At 41.7% G+C, this 24,655-nt stretch overlaps 1 protein-coding gene across 1 annotated transcript in view; it reads right to left on the bottom strand.

Moving 5' to 3' along the window:
* The window catches only part of LOC306970117 (polypeptide N-acetylgalactosaminyltransferase 10-like), a 72,610-nt gene extending 48,523 nt beyond the window's left edge, over positions 1-24,087 (bottom strand). Inside the window, exons 1-2 of the mRNA XM_079565977.1 lie at positions 23,826-24,087; positions 5,775-5,874 (exon numbers count right to left, since the gene is read on the bottom strand). Coding sequence (XP_079422103.1) covers positions 5,775-5,874; positions 23,826-23,987 — 262 coding nt within the window. The 5' untranslated portion in view covers positions 23,988-24,087. The remainder of the gene's footprint in view (positions 1-5,774; positions 5,875-23,825) is intronic.
* Positions 24,088-24,655: the final 568 nt, after the last annotated feature.

Raw genomic sequence — 24,655 nt, 5'->3', positions numbered from 1 at the left:
TTTTATTAAAACACACTTGACAGTCGTCTGTATGATTTACATGATGGGCGGCTCATGTGGCTGAGTGGTTTGTGCTCTGGCCTCACAGCAAGAGGGTCCTGGGTTAAATTCCCTTTCAGTGTGGAGTTCATCTGCACCCCAACATAAGATGATATGATAAGATAAGATAAACGTCTTTAGCCCCAGAGGGGGATTTGTCTTTTTTCTTGGCGACAGAGCCGCTCATCTGCGCACACACAATCAGACATGACAAAACATTCACACTGAAAGCAAAGTGCCACATCTGCAGTGTCTCTATTACATTTGTTTAAAACATAAAACATGTGCATTAGGTGAATCCTCCAGCAGGTGATTCTGAACATCAGCCTGGCTCCACATCTGGAGATGGTCCCCAGATGCTACACGCTCCTGCCCACTGCTCCTGACGGCTCGCCTCAGTCGAAGGAGGGGCCACATGCAGAGACACATTTTGTAATGACACATAAATGATCTTAACCTTTATCTGCACTCATGTGTTTAGCTCATTATGTCATGCATAGAAACACATATGGGTAGAATGATTATTATGACCAAGACATTTATTTTGAATAGAAAAATAATAAAATGTGTAACATTGTTCATATAAATCACAGACATCAGAGGAATTGCTCTATAACAGTTTATTTCAGATTGTTTATAATATAATGATGATAATTATTAACAAATATTACTGGATATGACGTAGCTGACTCTTCAGCCAATCAGAGCGCAGGCTCACCTGCCCAAACGCCCTCGAGCTGATTCACGTGTTTTCATTGGACAGAGCGAGTGTCCGTCAAATCTAGTTGGAAAAACCCGCGAGCTAAACACAGCTATGATGTTTTATATTTTTATCCTTAAATGACGAAACTGCGGAGAAATGAACCACATCAGTTTGATCAGGACATTTGGCAGCACGTTTTCAAGAGGAACTCTGATAGAGATGCGGGACTTTGTGGAGAACAGCAGCGGAGCCGAGCCCGACTTTGTCGGGGTGACAGCAGTGTTTCCCCGCATCATGCGCACTGGAACCCGGGGCGGATCCGAGGATCGCCGCGGTCACCGGACAACCGGACGTACGGGAGACACGGAGTCTGAGACACGAGGACGTTTGAGGACAGAGATGGACATGACAGGAGAGATATGGAGTTGGCAGTGACGCATATGGAGGAGAAGAAACGAAGGCGTCAGTGGTGAGTTGTGCTTTGGTGTCGCTGTTGTTGTGAGTAAAATGGCGATAACCGATAGCTCACACATATAATGTAATAAATGATGAGGGTGGTGACTTGTAGCCGCTGCTGCGGTTGGGGAGGTGTGATGCGTAATAGCGCAGAGCGCGCTTGGAGAGCCTTTGGCACCGCTGGACGTTCAGTTCCTCCACAGGTGTGGCGGGGCTGAAGACCTGGGACGGCTTTACTTATTGCATGTGGGGCTCATTTTGCCAGTTTGTGATTTATTTCTTTGCGTTTGTGTTTTGGAATCGTCATCGCAAAACACTACGTAAAATAAAGTCGTTTCTGAATCGGGTTAAATGTAATGTAAATGTACATACCCTCAATGGGAGCTTGGGGGCGCTGTTTTAGTAAACGTCTTATATGGTCGTAATTAAGGGATAAGACAAACGACCACTTGTGTCGTATGGATTTGGAGGACTTGTTGGCCAAAACATGATAAATGTCTTTATATTGAAAACTGCGACCAAAAGTAACGTTCACTTCACTGATGCAGGGATTTTGTTAAAGTTTTATCTATAGCTGCACTTCTCCACTGGGGGCCGCCATTGCTGTCTTCATCTCATATCTGAACTCGGAGCAGTCTGATCATCTCCGAGTTTCCATGCTGTAATCACCAGTTTGAGTGGCGTTTTGAGGTATTTTTCCAAGTCGCCCGGAATGGAGCATAAGTGCAGTTCCTACGTAAATGTACTTTGTTCCTGACAACCTCTGGCCATAGCTTTGTAACAGCATGGCAATTAGCATTCCATCGCGGCAGCAGCAGCAGCGAGTCGACAGTCTGCAGTGTTATTTCTATGATTTGTCACTGACGTTTACCATGTTGAAAGGTTTCTGTTAAGATTTGAAAAATGTGCATACCTTCTGTTATACTGTACATTTTCTACATGCGCCTGACGTGTTGCTTAGTTGCTCCAATCCACTTTAATAAAAGCTATATTAAAACGTGTTCATGGGCGTGTGTAAAGTCTGTGCCAGCTGGTACTGCTTACGTCACGATGAGAGATGATATAGATAAAGATAGATGTGTTAAGGAAACGCCACCTACCCAGAGTTAAAAACAATGGTGGCGGTGATGACGAGAAAGAATGAGAAGAAAAGAAGGGCATAAGAGACGGTAGGTCGAGAGGTGAAGATAGCAATGTGGCAGACGGGTGACACAGGTGTAGAATATCCTGGCGATATTACTGGTCCGTTTGTACGGCCGGACCCAGAGTGGTGTGATTCTGATGTGGTTTGACTCGCGTTGTTGTGATCTTCTCCAGACTCACATTAAAGGGCACTCCGTGTTGCATTAGTGGATTTCCCCTGAAGGCAATCAGAGTGGAAAATAACTCACATCCACGCCTCATTTCACAGATAAACTGCTCATCTTAATAAACCTGTTGGGGCTTTGAAGCAGTGAGCTCTGATCCCTGACTCGGGACAGATAAACGAGAAACTGCCTGAAAGTCAACAAGACGTGAGCCTAATTGGATATATAGGCAAGGAGTGAATATTACTCAGATTTAACAAAAACGAGAGGGTCATGTTTGTGTAACCGGTGCTCAATAAATTAAGAGTAAATCATTCAAATCTGCGGTATCACTTTAGATTAAGGTGTGGTCGTTAAGTATTAATAAGCATTAGTAATCATTTCAGGGTTAGGTTAAGGGTTGGCTATGAATAAGCATATTATTAATGGCCTATTAGTATGTTGACAGATAAAAGTATAATTATGCAATGTGTTAATACTTTACAAGCAAATTATTAGTGTTTATTAATACGTTATTAATACTTAACGAGCACAGATTAATATAAAGTGTTACCAAATCTGCTAAATTTGTGAAATGTTTGCAACTTATTATTATTATTATTAATGTATTATTATTATAATTAACTTAAAAATACATTGTACGAGGTACGGCAGTGCTTTTGAGTGACAACCTGCAGACAGAATAGGGCAAGCTCAATGCTTATTTTAAAGGGGCTGGATGCAAGTTGGCCATTTTATACTCACTACTGCCACCTCAGGTCATACGTGTAACTGCACCTTCTATATTTAGCTCGTGCATGACGGCGCTTCAGACTCGAAGTAACACTTTTTTCAGTGACAGTGCAGGATTTTAGAGACAGTTGTGGTGAACAGGTCTGGACTCTTTCTACACATTAGGACATGGCTGGGTTAGGGTTATCATTTTAAACTCCATATAGTCCCTTTAATGCACCTCACTTTTCTTAGGACATACTGGGAAATTAAAGGACAGAACATGAACTAGGATTGTCAGGGTGCTAACAGTGAATGTTCTCGTGGTGCGGGGGTGGCACACTGACATTGCTCTCTTCAGCATGACTAACTGGCCATGGATGAGTGGAACACACACAATTATAACCAATTTATTAGTAGCTAATTAATGAAACCCATTTGTTTTTGTTGTTTTTCCATTCTGTGGATTTACTCTCTGCCGCTCTGTATCTATTATCAAAATAGCGTTTTCAGTGGGGTCATAATAGTAGTGATAGTTTTTCAGTGATTTGCATTATTCACTTTTGATATACTGTTCTATTGTTCCATGTCTTACCAATCCTGCCAGTAAAAGAAGACTTAATCTTCATCTTGGAAAATGAATAAGACTGTACATTGATAATTTTGTTTATTTGTGTGTTTTTTTTTTTCTTTTTTTCTCCCAAACTCATTTTATAAACGTGCGCTACAGCAGCCCGCTACAAATCAGTGAGAGGCATTAGCGGCCTGTGGGACATGTGAAAGATTAAGCACTGCTCCTTGCATAAAGTCTGGCTAAAAACACATTTCTCTCCCAGATTTACTCTCCGTCAGTGAGTTCAAATTAATGCCAGCCCAAAGCCGTGGAGATGTGTAACGTTTGGAGGAAAAGCCCGCGGCCCGAGCAGAATCGATGCTCGTTTGAGGAGATTAACTGACTTTAATTATGAACTGCACTGTACTCTCTCAGCCTCCGTCCACAAAGACGGGCAAATCCAGCTAAAACAGAGGGTTTACGGAGCATTAGGGCAGTAATTCTAAAGAAGTTGTGTTAAATCGCAGCGTAAGTGGCAGGGTAGCTAGCGCTGTATCGTGTTGCAGTGATTAAGGATTCTGGCAAACTGGGGCTACGTTCTTTCATTAAAAAACTTAAAAATAAATAAATAAAGAGAAAACAAACAACCTAACTGCATATTTTTCTAGGTGTGATCCTGATTAGATTTACAGTGCATGTTTGCAAATCAAGATTCAGTTCTTAAGGGCCTGTTGGGGACTAGTTGGAGACTAGCAGTGTTGGGGTTAACGTATAGCAAAAGTAATAAGTTACAAAAATATAATTATTTTACAATTTTCAAGTGCATTTAAATGTATGAGCGAAAACATGACAAACTTCCCGCAAATAACGGACAGTGGTGTATAAGATGTGCAGTTGTGTGTAGCTAACGTCGTCAAAACAAAGCAAAGAGGGAAAGAGAAGGAAAAGGAAAACTTTGACTGAGTTTTTGCTCGTTGGAATTATTACTATTTTCGGTTCATATTTTGCCAATAGTAACTCAAAGTTATACAAACATATTACATTCTTATAGCCATAACAACTAATACAGAAAATATTACAGTTTTAAATTAACTTGGCCAACACTGGAGACTAGTTGGAGACTCGAGTTGCCGCTGGTCACGGTGATGTCTCCTAGACGTCCCCTGGAGATAAGGCGAGTCTCCAGGTGGTCTCGGTGAAAACAAAGGCTCGATTTCAGTGCATCTGCATGGTCTCTGAGAGGTCTTCGAGAGGTCTACGCGGTCTCCACCAGCTGTGGCAGTGTTGCGAACACTGTTTGTTGTCCTCAACCTGTGAAACGTTTCAGTGACATCTCCGCAATGTCTCCAAGACCTGTAGGATCCCAAGGAGATTTCAAAGAGACTCCATATGACTCTTTGAGATCTCCTTATCCAACACAGCTTGCCACAACTGCTTGAGACCTCTCGGAGAGCGTGCGGAGAAGCCTTATTGCCAGGGGACGTATCAGAGGCATCCCCGTGACTAGCTGCAAGTCTGGTCCCCAGGCCGGTGATATGGGCCCTTTAGTACGCAGAGGGAACTACTGTATATGACTTCATGTCCACGTAATCCTGGGGCACTTCCTGGGAAAATCCACTCAGTCAGAGCCAAACCAAGAACCAACGCAGAAAAATAAACTAAAAATCACTGTTTTTAAAAGTCGCAGGAGACATAAAAAACATGTGTGTATTGAACAGGAATGTGATTGGATTACAAACGAGTGGATAAGTAAGGATTTATGCCAAAATGTGTGATTTAAACACTACACAACACAATCTTTGGAGAGTTATTCATAAAATAATATGGCGACTAATATTGAGGTCCACTTTCATGTTCCCATCGAACATTAACATACTGCCCACTACTGGCTAGTGCTGTCACTGCACCCTGTAAAGGAAAATAAACCAACCAGGATGAACATGCCCTGAACCGTGCATGTGATGACATGGACATGAAGTAAGTCGTATACGGGACATTAACCCACCAGATCGTGCAGCGTCTCGCTTCATGGCCTCGTAGTCGTGCCAGTCGATCCGGCGTATGCCATCTGCTCCGACCTCCACTATCCTTCTCATCGCATACCCCTGAAAAACATTTCATTGTTTGAGAATAATTTTTCCACGTAGACAAACAACTGTGGGGACACCATGTTGAAGCTGCAATGCAAGAAGTTAGGTCTGTGCAATTAATCGAAATTCGATTACAATTTTGATTATTACACTGAACGATTACAAAATTAGCGTTTTTTCATTTATTTTTGCAAAGCAGACTGTCATGATTTCATGGCGCTGGGATTATTTTCCCTTCACATTTCACCTGCCATGGCACAACAGCGCTGTGTGATGACGTCATCAGGCCGCGCTGCTCAGTTTACTTGCGCAGGTGTGAGGGCTGGCCAGCAGGGGGCAGGTGTGAAACAGAGACCTCTCCTTAATCGAGGCTAACTTGAAATCATTTGTACTTTTATGACTGTTCAGAAAACAGAAAATGTTCGGCATAGTTTTTTTTAAATCAATAAATATATAAATAAAATAAATACTTTTTTTTAAAAGGCAACACATAATCGGGATTTCAAATAAGACTAAAATAATCGTGATGATTATTTTTCCAATAATCGAGCAGCCCTACATGAAGTTACAATTGTCAAAAACCATATAAAACCATATTAAAAAAAACGTACAGGTTTTAACATTATTATCACCTGAGCAGTTATGAAGGTCTGCACTATTTATATATGATGAACAAATGATTAGGAAAGGTTGGTTTAAGTTTTAGAAGTGATAGTTTATTTGTGTATTTGTTTGGCTGTTAAAGTTTAGTGACCGCTATCGTATATGCACCGTTCATTTTTCGTCGCTTGTAAAAACGTTTGCTAAACCGCGCCGTTGTTTTCACGATCTCAACACTTGCGCAACCTTTTCCCGACTTTGCCCCTTCTCGAAACATCAAAAAGCTCGGCACAAACACGGCTCTCGCTCTGTTCCTCTGAGACAATGCCTTGATAAAAAAGCACGTTCGGATCCCCTCCATCTGCCTCTGCAAACAGCTAATAGAGCATTTATCTCCAAACGCACAACGCTTTCCCTTTAATTACGACCCGCTGTGCCTGTGACAGAGAGCTGTAATGGAAATGTATGTGCGACGGAGGAAAACAAAACAAAACAACAACAAAAAACACACAAAATAAATAAATATAGGCAGACTGAGACGGCATCACTGCACGCAAACAGACTCCCAGTTGGGTTTATTTGACAAATGTTTGTCCCCCAAGAGTGACAATAAACAAGAACAATGGGGGGACGCAATATGGAGTTTAATGAGGGCCATCTGCGTTTTAACAAAAGGAATACTAAAAGTGTGCAGTTATATAAGTACCCGTGCTGTGAAATGCAGGAAAAGTTGGCAAAAAGGGAACATAACCGCTTGTCGGGCACACTTTACACTTAGCAGCGCAATAACACGGTAAAAGGATCGAAACAACAAAGTAGACCTTAAAGTGGACATATGCGGCTTAAAAACTGATTTATTTTGGGTGCCTGAACATTGGTATTTTATATTTTATGATTTGAAATGATGTCCAAGTAATAGTTAAATAGTAACAATGAAACACAGGCACTAGAGCTGGTGAAGACTTTGCCTGGGGCTCCCCCTGCTGGCGGCCGTGGGAATGACTTATATAAAAAGGAAAGAAACTCCAGTTTTGATTTACAGCGTGATAAACACACTTTGATGGCAGCACCACTCAGAATCGATATAATGTTGGATCAGGGGCTTTAATGAGTATCTGGAGGACAGTTTCGGGTTTTTATTTGTATCCAGGAAGAACTGGGCAAAGCGCTGACACCGTAGAAGAAGAAACAGCAAAGCTACAGCTAACAGGATTACTCGAGGATTACTCCAAACTGTGTGAATATGGTGAAATACTACTCCAGGTATGTTTTTGACGATGGAGTTTTGTTACATGATTTAAAGCTTAAAGGTGCACTATGAAACTTTTTATGTCAAAAAAAAGGTTGATATTAACCTCTTAACTCCCGCCTGAACCGAGAGGATCTTTTTCCTCACGTCATCAGATTTTTTTCCATAATTTTTTTGTTGGGTATTCAACTAATTTTTGTAACTTTTTTGTCATTTTTTTGTCATTTTTTCATCATTTTTTGTCACATTTTTGTAATTTTTTTGTCATATTTTGGTCATATTTTTGTCATTTTTTAAATAATTTTTTGGTCATTTTTTGTCACATTTAGTCAATTTTTTGTCATTTTTTGGTCACATTTTTTGTCATTTTTTGGTCACATTTTTGTCATTTTTTCGTCAATTTTTTGTCAATTTCTTGTGACATTTTTGTGACATTTTTGCCACTTTTCATCATTTTTTCGTCACTTTTTTTTCAATGTTTTCTCCCTCTGTGGTTGGTTAGCTTAGCGCCTTTACTTTCAGTTCCGGTGGCTGCTATGATGATTCAGGATCTGTTTTATTTCAAGTTTTTTAGGATTCCTGTGTAGGTTGGGATTCATAGGTAACCACAGAAACGGTTCAATCAGCAGTGAAAGCCGAGAAACCAATTGATCCTGGAGCGTCCTACAGACCATCGGGATGGTGAGTAAAGGCGATATGCTAACCACCCAAGCATCCGCTTGGTCTCTGAAAGGTCAAATACCTGCTAATATCAACTTTTGTTATTACAGAAAAGTTGCAATGTGCACCTTTAACCAAGTGCATTTTCTCCAGTTCGGCTTTACCCAAGTTTAAAAGCTCCTCTACTGGGGCTTACAGCCTCATTTGAAAGCTAAGACCTACACAACTCATCCAAGCTTCTTCCTTGTTCTGATTGTGTTTTTTTTTGGGTTGTGTTTTCATCAAGTTTTTGTTGCTTATTTGACATGTTTTGGTCACTTTTTGTGGCTTGATGTCAGTTACAGTGCACCACAAAAAATATGTCCAAAACACGACAAAAACGCAATGTAAACCTGACAAAAACATGACAAAAATGTTGCAAAAAAACGATGAAAACGTCACAAATAACATGCAACAAAACCATGATTAACTACACATTACATTGGCCTCTAGGCTTTAAACTCACCAGTTGACAAGCTTTTAGATTTGGATAAAGCTGGAAAAATGTGCTTGGTTAAGGTGGGAGTTAAGAGGTTAAATAAGTCAATCTTTCACACAATGACTGACACTCACAAATAAACAATAAAAAACATATATAGTGTAAAAAACATTTGCTGTATGCAGTGTTTAGTCGTGTTACTGTACAATGTTGTTTTGCCCACATCTGTATTATTTTTGTTTTCGCAGATGTCGCCTCCTGCACTTCTGAACCGCTTTGTTGTGCCTGAGCACAGCCTTGCTGCATTATTTATCTGTTGGTGATGTGTAAATAAATATTAAACATATGTTCAATAGGACGCATATTTTTGCACTCATTTTGCATGAATTGTCCTTTGCATACACCTTCACTCTGAGCAAGTCATTCTTTTTATAAAGTAACTTCTGTCAGCACAGTGTTCATTTTGTTGACCTAATTTTAAGTGATAAAATAAATATTTTGTAGACTAAAACTACAACCAAAGTAAGTTAAAGTGATAGTCTGTAAGATTTCACAATGAGAAAAGAGACAGATTGATTTAAAAAGTAAAAAATCAAGCCCCTCCCCCCTCCCTCCTGATTGGAACTGACAGGCCGGTTTACATGACAGCTCGTCTCATTGGTCAAAGTGATGGCACCGGGGATTCTAATTAGTGTCTTAGATCGACAAAGGGAGGGACTTTACAAAACAATTAATTCATATTACTTACGTTATGTCAAATAACGTAAGTAATATACTATCACTTTAAAGTGATAGTCTGTAAGTTTGCAAAGTGAGGAGGGAGAGAGTGAAATCAAATGTGTCTCCCTATTTTACCAAAAGCCCTTCTCAGTTTGCAAAATGAGGTCAAGATCAAGCTCCTCCCCCTCCTGACTGGGCCTGACTGGCTGGTTCACAGGACAAGCTCGTCTCATTGGTCGACGCGGGAGGAGACTAGACTCTGATGAGTCTCTGAGATCCGAGAAGGAGAGACTTTACAAAATTAACGAACATATATTATTACTCTACTTTACATCAAAATGCAAGATCAGGTTTTCGATTTTGCACATTTTATAAAATCTGTAAAACATTTAGACTTCCAGACTATCACTTTAATGAGAATAAAACTATGACTAAAATGTTCATGGGGGGAAACTTGACTGACAGAGCCTTATATCATGTTCATGTGGGAATATGAATGAATGTGCGTGAACGCGATAACACCATAAATTATACCCTGCCTTATAATATAACTTAAACCCTCTGATTTCAGGGGAATTTTCCCATTGCTTTGGACTCTTCTTACATTTTGCGCTGCTGCAATGACAACATCTCCCCAGAGAAGCCCGCGTGTTGATAAAGAAATGTTTAAACTCCATTAAATCTTTGCTGTGTACGAACAAGCGGATCTGTAGTCTCCATAAATCACGTCGCGCCGCTGTTTACGGCATTAACTTGCGCGTCTCTTGAGACTTGACTCAAACTGTGAGCGGCTTTACTGTTTTTTCCTCTGAGGTGTCTTTACAAGGAGCTGCATAAATAATCTTTGACGCTGCCGCAGCCCGGCGCCATTAACGCGCCTCTATGCATTTATTATAAAGTGCAGGAAATATAGGGCAGTCTTATGGGGAATAAATGTGGCCGCACCAACATATACACAAATATTTATTTCAAACGGTAACTTTTTAATGCATCAATATCATCGCAGTTTGCTCAGACTGTATTCACATTTGCCGAAAAAACAACAAGCGGTTTCATCATTAGTGATTCATATCGCAAGGCCAGAAAAACTTCAGTGGCATTTTTAAAAACTGCTCTAGTGCATTGGGTTTTTTTTAGCTACTGTTTTGAATCTTGGCTGTGATTGGCTAAAACAAGGCACGCTTGATCCAATCAGCAGCAAATGTATAAATTACATACGTGCTAATGCTCTATAGTCTGCTTTGTACGGGTCTTGTCTACTTCTTGGTGGCAGCGGAAATGAAGGCAAGGCACCATTTTCAACCTATAGGGCATACTGACTATTTCATGGCACAGTGAAGAACGCAGTTTGACAACCAGGTTCCTTCTATAACACAAAAAAGTCCAGTAAATACACATTGAAAAGCTTCAGCAGTAGAATAACAAACGACCAAAGTGAACAGGATTATGCAAAACTATGTGAATGAAGCAAAATACTACTCTAGGTTTTTGATGAGGAAACGTCATGATTAAAAGTGTCTCCTTTAAAAGTCTTTCATTGCTCTTTGTCTCCACACAGATGAGCACCAGCTGATCTCCAGGTGTGTCCCATCAGCTAACGTTCCTTTTTTTCTTTAACCAAATCACCCCTCAACAACTTCCACGCCTGGGAAGATCCTTTAAGTCCCAGCACTATCCTAGCCCTATAGTTATAGCTTACACTATATAGTATATATACTTCTAGCTGATAAGCGAGAGCACCAAACGCTGCGCTACCGTACCGTCCGAATACACTTGGGAGGTAAAATACAAATAGTCTATCGACCAAAATGTACAATTGCTATTTTTTAAAATGATCTAGTAAATGAAGGATCACAGGGTGTTGGTTAGATTTGTGGGGACTGAGCTCAATTGAAAACTTCAAAATAAAATAATAATGAACTAGAGCCACAGCCAGTGTGACTGCATTCACGCCGCCATATGCGGAAAATTAGACCCCACCCGAAACTCTTTAGTTTGGGTATTTGTGAACGAAGAAAAGGGTGTGTGGCTCGTCTACAAGGTTGTTACATTTCGCTTTTTTTTTTCTCACAGCAACACAGCGGCTCGGTTAAGAAGACCGTTGAAGGCTGGAGCTTGTCGGTCCAGGTGGATTCCGGGTTTCGGTACCGGGTTTTGGTATTCATCCCTAGTGAAGTATGTGAAGAACTATACCTGAAGATTTAGGCATGAACTGTAGTAGTTACGTAGTTATTAGTGTTAGTCGCACTTAACTAATGAACTGTTCCTGATGAATTAAGTGTTAATTCATCATTTATTAATTATGCAAAATCGACTTTTTCAAGCTTTACATCATGTTATTATGTCACTCCCTCATTAAAAACATGCCTGAAGTGTTGCCTTGGCACATTCACGTATTTTCGAGTAATCTTTAAAAACTCTGATGGCGGCCATTTTAGGGATAGGTTTGCCTGAGTCCTCCTAGGAACGCCCCCACCTCCCGGAGACGCCTCTGAGCTTTCGTCACCAGCCGAGTAACCAACCACTGCTCCTCAGCAGAACCCCCTCCCCACTGATGCCACAGACAGCGTGTGGAGGGGGCGTGTCTGAAAGGGTCAGAGGTTCTTAAAGAGACAGAGGCCTATTTCAAGACATTCACTACAGCCATTTTGAAAGAGCAATTTTAGACAAGGCAGTTATTCTAATTTACTGCATTTACAGACCAACAGAAGGTTTGGTCATCATTGTAGTGTGATATAGACTGGTGCCATGTGACCAAAAAAATAAATAAAAAAACATATATAAAACTAGAAAATTTTGCAATTGCTGCGCAATTGCGATTGACTGCGGAATAGTGTTGCTGCAAAAGTTAGGTGAAAAATCCTTGAAAACTCCTGAAACCTTGAAACACCCGAAACCGTGAAACTGTTAAAATTGTTGAAAGTCCTGAAACCTTGAAACACCCGAAACGTTGAAATTCTTAAAATCCTTCAAACTCCTGAAACCTTGAAACACCACAAACATTTGTCCTAAAAGTTCTAAAATCATTGGAATTTCTGACACCTTGATACTCCTTAAATCCTTGAAATTCCTGAAATCCTTGAAACTCTAGAAATCATTTGAACTGGTTAAATTATTGAAACAGTTGAAATCCTTGAAAGATCTGAAATTTAAATTGTCCTTGAACCTGTTGAAATTCCCCACACCGCTGAAATTATCTGGTTCTGGTAAATAGGGCAACCTGGTCTGGACTTGGCCCGTTTCTGTGGTTTGCCTGGGTGTGTTTTTAATTCCGGTAACTGGTTGTTTAGTCTGGACTTGGCCTGGTTTCTGCAGTTTACCTGGTTGTGGTTTTTATTCCGGTAACTATGGTAACTTGGTCTGGACTTGGCCTGGTTTCTGCAGTTTACCTGGTTATGGTTTTAATTCCGGTAACTATGGCAACCTGGTCTGGACTTGGTCTTAGTCCAGGTCTTGGGTCGGATCTATGTCTGGGTCTTGGTTTGGGTCTTGGTTTGAATCTTGGTCTGGGTTTTGGTTCGGGTCTTGGTCTGGGTCTGGCTTTTGGCTCCAGTCTTGGTCTTGGTTCGGATCTTAGTCTGGGTTTTGGTTCGGGTCTTGGTCCGGGTCTTGGTCCGGGTCTTGGTCCGGGTCTTGGTTTGAATCTTGGTCTGGGTCTTGGTTCGGGTCTTGGTCTGGGTCTGGCTTTTGGCTCCAGTCTTGGTCTTGGTTCGGATCTTAGTCTGGGTCTTGGTCTGGGTCTTTGTTCCAATCCTTTAAACTGCAGAAGTGCGGAAGTATTTGAAACTGCAGAAGTATTTGAACTGCAGAAGTATTTGAAACTGCAGAAGTATTTGAAACTGCGGAGGTATTTGAAACTGCAGAAGTATTTGAAACTGCGGAAGTATTTGAAACTGCGGAAGTATTTGAAACTGCGGAGGTATTTGAAACTGCGGAAGTATTTGAAACTGCGGAAGTATTTGAAACTGCAGAAGTATTTGAACTGCAGAAGTATTTGAAACTGCAGAAGTATTTGAAACTGCAGAAGTATTTGAAACTGCAGAAGTATTTGAACTGCAGAAGTATTTGAAACAGCAGAAGTATTTGAAACTGCAGAAGTATTTGAAACTGCAGAAGTATTTGAAACTGCAGAAGTATTTGAACTGCAGAAGTATTTGAAACTGCAGAAGTATTTGAAACTGCAGAAGTATTTGAAACTGCAGAAGTATTTGAACTGCAGAAGTATTTGAACTGCAGAAGTATTTGAACTGCAGAAGTATTTGAACTGCAGAAGTATTTGAACGGCAGAAGTATTTGAACTGCAGAAGTATTCTAACTGCAGAAGTATTTGAACTGCAGAAGTATTCTAACGGCAGAAGTATTTGAACTGCAGAAGTATTTGAACTGCAGAAGTATTCTAACGGCAGAAGTATTTGAACTGCAGAAGTATTCTAACGGCAGAAGTATTTGAACTGCAGAAGTATTTGAAACTGCAGAAGTATTTGAACTGCAGAAGTATTTGAACTGCAGAAGTATTTTGAACTGCAGAAGTATTTGAAACTGCAGAAGTATTTGAAACTGCAGAAGTATTTGAACTGCAGAAGTATTTGAACTGCAGAAGTATTTGAACTGCAGAAGTATTTGAAACTGCAGAAATGGCTGAAAGACCTGAAGTCCCATTGAAATGAATGGGCAGAATTCCCCATACAAATCAATGGCAGAATTCCCGATCCCGTAGAAAAAAACTGGAAAACTGCAGAAGGCGGAATTTTTCTGAAAACTGACAAGCTGCGGAAGCTGAACAAGCACAAACTGCAGAAATTGCTGAAACTGCGGAAAAAACTGCAGAATCTGTGAATTTGAGGGAGCCCCATTATAATTAATGGGAAAAATCGGCCGAATTCCGGCCCGATTGCGGAAAAACCGGAAATCGCTGAATTCCCAAAAGTAATAGCACAATTCTCTCCAACATGCTGAACGTTTAAATGTATAACTTGCTGAAATTGCTGAAACTGTGAAAGCTGTGAAAGCTGCAGAAAAACGGGAAAAACATAGATTAATAATAATATTAAAGAACATGAAAACCAATGGTTGACTGCGGAAGAATTCCGCAGTCAATCAAAAAGCATAATACCCCTTCTTTAAGGCTGAATAAGGTGCAGTTATGATAAAGTGATACCGATAACTCGTCTTCCTCTGCCACTGTTGCCCCTAAACAACAGTTGTAAAGGCTGTGTACAACGCATTGTGTATTTGGGAGAGAATAATTCCTGCACGCCTGTCATCTACGAGACAAAAACATACTTTGAGTGTCCCCAACCCTGTTGCTGTGGAATCTCAGGTGTTATAACTAAGTAGCACCTTCAAAAAAATGCTAACAAATACTTTATCTTACAATTTTCACAGACAAATTGACTGATAGATTGATAGCTTTTATAGATGCATAGAAAGATTATCTACATTTGAAGCTACAGGTATAAATAACCTGTATTGTAGCAAACATTCTACTTTGGTTTCGTATTTGCCATCCTCCCAGAAGCTGTCTCCAGACCCACCAGTCGACTTTATCGAGCATGACTGCAGTCTGGTCTCTCTCGTTTCGGAGCCTAATTCAGCCTCTTGTGTGTGAGTCCGCCGCCCGTCGAAGTGAAGCCGACAGGACATCTATGAGCGGACCCTCCCCAAAGACAGACCCCGCGCCCCAGATGGACTCATTACCGGGATCTGACCGAGAGTTTGGCTTTGGCGCGAGACTCTCTCTCGCCCCCGCTGTGTGCGCGAGGAGCTGCTGTGAGGCGCACTGTCGGGGCCGAATCAAAGTCCACATCAATGAGAGACAGGGACAAACGCACTGCTCTCAACGGCCCGCAGCTCCCCGGGGCTCAGACTCACAGACGGGGAACAGAAACTTACAATACTCGCAAGCATTTTTCACTCGAACTTACTTTTTATACTTGTGTTCTGAGCCCATATTTTAAAAGAGACGCCTCGGTAACTCTATTTTAGTCCAGAACTTAGAGGTTTTGAGTGTCTGTGCATAACATGTGTAGTGTTTACTCCACTACAAAGAGAAAAATAATACAGTCCAGGTGCAATTTTTGTTTTATTTTAATCTGATAGTTACACTCACTGTTTTAAAAGGGCCTTACATACATGATGGCAACCTGTGTTTCCCAGTTCTGTTGTGCCCAAGGGGGAGCAGAGAGCACCAACTATAGATCCAGACGTCATAGAAGGGGGTGTGGTCATAGAAGGGGGTGTGGCTTCACCAAGGGGAAAATAGAATCTTTAGAGAAACACAATTTTCCGCTCATTTTAGCCATTTTCTGGTGGAATATAAACTTATTTATCACACATCAGTAAAGCCAAGTCTAAATCGGGCCCATATGGATATTTTCTCACAGCAGATTGTTCAGTAGAAGTGAAAAAACGGCAGTCGTAGCTAGCGCTAGCTAACCGTTAGCATTAGCCCGATGCTAACATGTAGCATCAGGTTAGCATTCTCCGTTGTTTATGTATTTATGGGCTGCTGAACCGCTTTGCTCCACCCCGTGTCTTTGTATCTTTATTTAGTAGAAAACTTAGCATTGGTAAAGTAGTTTTTGAATAATTAAAGAAAGTTTAGATTTTTCTCCAAATTGTTTTCCCCCTTAACTATTTTCGATCAGGACCATATATATGGGCGATTCCAGAGATGCCGTCTGTATCTATAGAATCGTTGCTAGGTCAACGGGAAACTGATTGAAAAATTACATGTGCTGGGAGTAGTAGTAAAGGTAGAATTACTTTTCACATGAATGTTATATTTATCTGAAAATTATAGCGAGATTTAAGTATATACAGGTCATAGACTGTATATATAAATAGACAGCTTCTCCTCACTCCTCCCCGTTTACCACAATGACCACGCTCGAGGGGGAAATCATGGCAGATTTACAGACTCCTCCTCCCCAGCTCTGACGAAGCATGTTCCTAAAAAGGGCATAAGGGCGGGATCTTCACTGTAGACTCCGCCCTCGTGTGATGTGTGGTTCGTGCAGCTCCAATGCTAACAGTCCGGCCCTCATTAGTGCGAGATTTCTAAAATGTTTCTTACGAAAACCAGCCTGGTGCCTTTTATTGTAGCTAACCCAGCATTATCACAGGAGGAATATCTAGCTGTATCAAGTTCCCAAAAATTAGGCAATGCAATGCTTTCCAATGGGAGACTAGCGGCTATATGGAGGTACTACAGCAATGGTGGCCTCTCGTGTCGTCGTCACAAGGCAGAGCAGCCAGCGGAGGAGGAGGAACACTAAGGGCCAGATCTTCCGCCTGGCACAAGGACAGCCCTGCTCCAAACGGGATGGTTATCTTCCATGGGCGCAGCTGTTGCGCTCTGTGTCTGCGCCAGTTGTGAGAGGGCATCGCTTATAAAAAGAGAGGAGGTCGACTGAAACGTGGTTTATTACAAGCAGCACTGAGAGCTCCATGAGAGCGCTCTCTTATGGCACACATTCACTTCCTCGTTTACATCATGCAATCAATCAATCAATCAATCAATCAAAGTTCATTTATATAGCACCTTACAACAACACAAGGAAGACCAAAGTGCTTCACAGACAGATAAAACAATATTAAAAAAATCAATCAATCAAATAAGTGCGATCTAAGTCTTAAAAGCTAGTTTGAAAAGATGTGTCTTCAATCTAGACTTAAAGAGGGACAGTTCTGTGAGAACAGTTTTGGCGCTACAACCCTGAAAGAACGATCGCTCCACTGTTTGTACTGGGACCTGGGCACGTCCAGAACCATTTGGTCGACAGACCGGAGAGCTCTGCTGGGGTGATGTACGGTCACCAACTCAGTTAGATATAACGGAGCGAGACCATGAAGGGCTTTAAAAACAAACATTAATATTTTGAAATCAATCCGAAAACGGATCGGGAGCCAGTGCAGCCTTGTGTTCTCCCTTGCAGGGACTAGACAGAGTTTAAAAATGTTAAAATGTATTTTCTACCCCCTACTTGCTCCAGTAACGTTCTTATGTGTAGAATGAGCCCAGACCTATTCCCCACAACTGCCGCAGAAATCCTGCACTGTCACTCAGAAAGTTACATCGGGCCTTAAGTACTGTCATGCTTAATATAGAAACAGCAGCTACGTGTAAGACCTGAGGCAGCTTTCGCCCCTACTAAGCACAACAAGTTAAACACAAGATCGGCCCTCAAATGTCTATGTAACCAGAGTAATGACAGATCAAAATCCACCAGGTCTGGCCTCCCAAAACATGGGGCTTTGTCGACTTTGTGACTGAATAGGCGGTAGGGGGTTCACGGTCCAGAACAAATATGTAAACAAAATCAACTTTTACATCATGAACAGGTTTGTCTTTTTCTTTCTGTGTGAGTCAGTCAACATTACATGTGCTAACTATAAAACTATATTAATAACCTTGCTGTTTACACACATAGGTAATGTTCATGAAGCAACAATAAAAATAATAATAATAAAAAAAATATATACCCTACTTGCGTAAGTCCAAAGAGACTTTGGGACAGCAGCAGGCTACGGTCTCATCTCTACTATATTTATATGATATTCCGCTGTTGTGGCCTTGGGCAAGGTACTTCACATCTGAATGCAGTTATGATGCCTAGTGCGGCAGCCGTCAGACTGCCCCGGGGCATCTGTGCCACAGAGGGAGCTCCCCAACACTGACTGTGAAGTAACTAAATAACAGAGTATGGTACAGGCTAGCTCCTTTGGGACCAAAGATAAACAAACGAATTATAAAACACGAGGCTGTAAATCAATCAAACTCAATGATCAATGATGGACTTTTTTTTAGATTTTCCAGAGAGTCAGCGCTATCACAAAGACGACGGTCACACCTCCACGCTTCACTCAAGCCAATCATTTTGTATCTTAAACCGATGACTTTTTCCTGCTTTGAACCTGACTGAGTGTGGGTTTTTTTTTCTTTTTCCCATGTCATACTCTGTCCACCCACTACGCATTTACAGCTCGTGTGTCCTTTATTCCGCCCATGTTGTTGTCGCGAGTGTGCGGCGTCCACAATGGGAGCCGACCGCCGCCCCATTGTGCTGTGTCCTTCTGCAATCAGTCTCTCCTTCTTTCCTCTTTTCAACTTGGCCATCGATCCGTGCGCGCTGAAACGGAGCCAATCAATGTCTCCACAAAGAGAGAGAGAGAGAGAGAGAGGTGCATTGTGGGTGTAGGCTCTTCAAACCAATATCGCGGCGCGCTACGGTGGAGTCAGGGGTTTGGGGGGGGGGGGCTTTTTTGGCGTTTCTCTTGTTAGAGGCCTGACTACATGGAGCTGTCAGTCAGACGAGATAAACATGTTGCCGGGGTGTGTGTGTGTGTGTGCAGACTGGTTACTGAAGCGTGGACATGGCAACCCGCACATAACAAAGAGGATAGAAAGTATATGAGCGTGTGTGTGTGTGTGTGTGTGTGTGTGTGTGTGTGTGTTGTTTGGGACCAGTTCGCTCACGCTTGTCATTCAGGAGGGGCATAAAGAGAATTGCTACTGACTCCAATGTGTTCATACAGGCGGCGCGTGTCGAGCATAGCGCGGGCTCATGCATATCAAAAGGTACAACAGCATTATAGGTGACATCCGCCCGCAGTGACCAAAGACAATGTGAGGGCTGACAAACAGAATGCACTTGTGACGGGGGCTCCGACAAATCTAGATCTAAACCAAGGAATAAAGTACGATATTGAAGTAACTGGTGACGGCGTAGGGTGCACTATTGCGATAACGATTTTACTGCGATATTCAAAACAAGGGTAAATTAGGAAAAAGTAAAACTGAACTGCTACACATTTTTTTGTTTTCTGTTCTTTGTTTGTTTTTGGCTGAGTTTGCAAAAAAATGTGTCGATACCTAATATCGTGATACGATTTTTTTTTGCGCTATATTATGCAGCCTTAGAAAATGATTTCACTTGGACATAATGAAACTAGTGACTGATAGATTGATAGCAAATCTTGAAGGGTTGCCAGGGTTGTAGCAAATCTTGACCAAGTATAATTTATCTCAAGACTAAAAAAGGACAGAAAAACTAAATTCTGACTCCGTCATGATTAGGACTTCAGCTCAAGATGGATATCCAGGTATTGCACGTTCAAAGTTGATCTTTTTCCCATCAAATCTCAAGAGAAAAGATAATCAACAAAGTTCTAGAATGTTTTTAAGCATGTACTTGAGACTAGGCTTAGATCAAAATGTGAACAATATTATTGAAATCACGCCGCAGAATCTGACTCTAAAGCTCAAAAATGGCAGTAAAGCTTTGTTCGGGAAGTACTTGAACTTACAATATCCCACAATGAACACAAAACTTTTTGAGTGACAGTGCAGGATTTTAGAGGCAGTTGTGGTGAATAGGCCTGAGCTCATTCTACACATTAGCACATGGGTGGAACATGTAGCGGGAGGAAAATACATAATTAAACATTTTTAAACTGTGTATAGTCCCTTCAAGCCTTATATTTAAAGAAGAATGAAAAAGAATAGTTATAACAAGTTATAATAACTACACCTTATTTAGCCTTAATAAATGATTAGTTAACACTTAATTACATGAACAATTCATTAATTAAGTGTGGCTAATATTTAATAACTACTTATCAATGAATACATCAAGTATGTGAAGAACCTTTCATCATGAGTCAGGCATTAACTGTAGTTAAGTAGTGGTTAAGTGTCACACTTAACTAATGAATTGTCCCTGATGAATTAAATGTGAATTCATCACAGGCTAAATAAGGTGTAATTATTATAAAGTGTTACAGAATAGTCATATCCAGCCGAGAAAAGTAACTTCTCAAAACTGTAAAGCCTTCAAAATGTTGCATAACTGTACAAGGAACAAGTCTGATAAAAAAAAAAAGTATTTGCAGTTTCTCTCTATCTTTTCTGGCTATTCTTTTGCTTCCAGGAATGTTGTGCAGACTAGAGTGCTGCAACCCGTCCGACGTCCGACGGGACCCGTCGGAACCCGACGGGCTCGGTCGGACTCGGACAAATATTTAGAACTTATTTTCGGGCTCGGGTCGGACTCGGACACATCAGCACGATAATAAAAAATGAAAATAAAATGGGTCTGTTTCATTTCATGCATTGCAAGCGTTCATTTGTCAAAAAACTAAATAAATAAATAAATAGAAGATGCAGCATTTAAACCCGCTTATGCACTGCGCAGTGCGCACGCAGTAATGCTTTTAAGAAGTTGTGAACTGCTGTGACAACGAAACACGTGTAGTGACCGCACAGGTAAAACTGTTGCTCCGCATACGTGCGTGCGTGCGTGTGGCCGTGCGTGCTCCGCTCATCTGTGTTGACGTTCCGAATGCCTTTTGATGGATAAAATCTGACTTTTTCCACACAAACAATATCGTATCCTACTGTGTCATTAGGCTTATGGAAATATTGTGATTTTAAATGTGTCGGGCTCGGTCGGACTCGGACACAAATATCTTAATGCCTGTCGGGCTCGGTTCGGATTTGATCACTGCTCTGTCGGACGAGGGCCGGGCTCGGACAGAAAAAATCAGCCCGATCCGCACTCTAGTGCAGACACATGGTGCGCTGTCTATGGTGCTGATTCACTCCAACGCCTGATACAAGGCTTTAGTCGACGCTGCAAGCCATACCTGACTGTTATTGACAGATTATAGGACTTATCTTTAATGCCATGTGTTATGGAAGCCAGAAAACATGCACATCGTGGTTATTTTCATAATCATAATTGAGTTCCCGATGCACATTTTATACACGCCCAGGAGCATCAACAGTAGACCCTAGCCACTATAGAATCTCGCCTTTTTCAGAGCCTGTTTGTGGAGGTAAAATTGCAGGGCTGGCTGCTCTATTACATAATAAGTCCCCACAGAGACAGGATATTTAGTGCTCCAATCCTCAAATGACCGTATGCTGATTGCAGGCTTTGTGATTTGCTTATTTTGACCGCTCAAACTGTGACTTTGCATAACCATTCTCTCCCAGTCTGAACCATTACACTTCCAAAATCATTTCAGGCATTCAGATTCCTCGTCTTCCCGAGTCGCCGCCAACTGTCGATTTGATGTTTAACCACGTCTGTTTTAAAAAGGATGACCCAAAATTCACTGACTGTAATAATTATAACCAAATGGGATTTTTGTTTTCCATGCATTCTGAGGTTATTTTCAGAGAAGCCATCGCAGCAGCAGCGGCAGCAGCCGTGGCCCACAGGGAACAGCACCATGTCCAACTCAAACAGGCATTTAAGGCTCTCGTTCCATTTGTCGCCTTCCATTAAAATGAACTGAGCTGATCAAACCGCCGCTTAAGAGTGGGATTCATATATTCAGGGCAGGATTTTACGGATCGTATAAGGACACTCGAAGCTACAGTATGTGCGTTTGAAATAACGTCGGGCTGTAACTTTTTGTGCATCTAAGAACAAACTTTTCTTTTCCTTTTTTTTGCTAAATGTTACAGTTACACTATGTGCTGGGTACCGTTAACATGACCCATGTGGTACTGGGGAAGGTGATGTTGAATGGACGTGCTGCACTTTACACGTTGGACAAGCCTTTCAAAGTGCTTCACTGTCACTTCCTCAACACTTAGCTGCTATTATAGCCACAGGTACCTGACACAAATGGAAGCGAGGCTGCTAAACGTCTCCACTAGGACCTGACAGTCTGCACCTGCCAACCTCTGGCTTAACTTTAACCAAAAAAAATGTTTTTTGGAGTATGTTGCTTCCGATCTTTGTTGCCTTTTTGTCGTTTTGTGTTTGGGATTTTGGTCATCGACTCACCAGCCCTTCCTAAAGACCAACAAAAAGGAAAACCAAGAGCTAGAAATTCGACAAAGATTTTGAATTGATTAGCCTTAAAATAAGACTTTTCAGACGACGTAGAGAACTTTCATACGGAAAGAGTTCATAGGTTTTTCTTTCATATGTTTTGGCTCCCTCGACCAGTTAGTCAATAAAAAACTTCCAGAGCGTCTATTTGGTTTGTTGTGTTCTACTGTGCTTCCTTAGACTGTAATCCAACGCTTCAAAACGAACTTCAAAATAAGAACAATTACAACAACCTTAATATGAAACAACCACAAAATCACCTCCTGCTTTAAAGTGGTTGTAAATATGGACTGTTTGATCCCTCTGCAGATAAGCACATTTATCCTCAGGCTCACGGCACACACGGAGGGAGTGGGTTATCAGCGACATACTAAGTAAATGGACAGTGTATACAGTGTCCGCGGTCTTGGTACACACTGTAGATCCGGATTTAGTAATAACAGCATATAACTCTCACATTTTGTTAGATAAAAACATTGTTGCGCTTTACAGTAAGTGCTTCAATCATTCGCAAAGCATTTGTAAACACTAAAACACTTCCAAAGCTTTCCAAATGATTTCTCAATCATTTTTAAGACGCTAAACATTTATAACCTTTATTACCGGTATGCCAACTATGATGTTAAAACCCTACAAGGCGGAGAGGACTGGGACTTTTCAATGGTTTTCCAGGGAAAATTTTCTTTTAATATCTATTCACAGGGAAAAACGCAGGGGCAACATCGGTTGAAAAAAAAAAGATGATTGCTGATTCATGGTTTCCGCTTCATGGGCGTCACGCTTGTGAATCCCCGTTTTTATCACACGTCAACTGTTGTAACACGATGTGGTGCTGTCACAGAACGCGGCGTTGCGCACATTGGTCTCGAATCGCACCGCATGCATAGTGGCCTCTGCTCACTGAAACGCGGAAGAAACGAGACGAAACGAAACGCGAGAGCGGAGGAGCTGTCCCTGGTGCTGAACTTCCACACTTCCACAGCGAACGATGAAAATATAGGAAAACAAGGGGGAAAAAACATCATCACGTAACATATACTATATTTGATATGTATTTTAGCTGCGCCACGCTCACTTTAACATTGTTATAGCCTGCTCACTGCTTTATTTATTTATTTTTTAGTTGGAGACCCCAAGTTGGGCATCTTTTACGGTAAGCTTAACACTTAAAGTCCAGTTTTGATCGTTTTATGACTGTCTACACTTTACTGAGCAATGCATAGCGTATTCACCAGATGTATCAATGTTTTATTATAGCACTAGTAAAACCCGGTAACTGCTGATGTATAGCCTGTTCTTTACATTGGAGAAAGTTTTGTCCGTATTTTCAGGACAGACCGATTGATTGACTGGTGTGGCCCCAGCGCGCGCAGCGGTATGCCACACGGTGCCCAAACGGGAGTCCGCTCACCTGTATCGGGCTTAACGCGTCCGCTCCCTCCGCTACGCTCTCCGGAGAGTGGTCCAACACTCGGTCCCTGTACAAAGCCCATAGTCCGACATTCGGGAAGAAGAGCAGCGCGGCGACGAGCAGCCCCGCGACCTGCAGCAGCCTCTTCTCCTTCCGCCTCATGCCTCTCGTGGCGAAGGAGAAAGAACGAGCAGGGGCGAGAAGGGGAGGGAAAGGGACAAGGAAGCGGAAAATCCCGAGACGCTGCGCTCCGTGGCGGGCACAGACTGAGAGGCGAGCCGCTGCTGCCGCCGCTCAAATACACCCTGCGTCAGACACACGCCAAGCTGCGTCGTGCGTGATCTTTTCAACATAAGAGCACGTATTGGGCGAGCTCATGCTGTACAGTAGGCGACGCGACACGACGGCAAAATAAACGTCTGGTGATGTTGGTGAAGGCCTGGTGTCTTTTTTTTTTTTCGCATTTTCTCCAGTTCAGCTTTACCCAAATGTAAAAGCTTCAGGGGCAGACTGGGACTGAAAAACAGCCCTGGACTCTGGCCAGCCCGGCCCAAATGAGCGTAAATGCGACACTTCCACAAATACATATGTTAATCTCTTACCCCCGAGAGCATTTTCTCCAGTGCGGCTTTACCCAAATCAAAAGGCTTCTTGACCGGAGAGCAACTGTAACGCCTCATTTGAAAGCTAAAATCTAGAAAAGTGATGGTAACTTTTTGTCACGTTGTCGCTGCATTTGTGTCATGTTTTTGTTGCTTTTTCATTACTTTTTTGTGGCTTTTTGGCGTGTTTTCGTCAATTTTTTGTCACTTTTTCGGTGTGTTTTCTTC

This window comes from Gobius niger, assembly GCF_951799975.1.
Source record: "Gobius niger genome assembly, chromosome: 11".
Lineage (NCBI taxonomy): Eukaryota > Metazoa > Chordata > Actinopteri > Gobiiformes > Gobiidae > Gobius > Gobius niger.
Note: the sequence above shows the minus strand (reverse complement) of the source record. Positions and strands in the feature narration are given on the sequence as shown.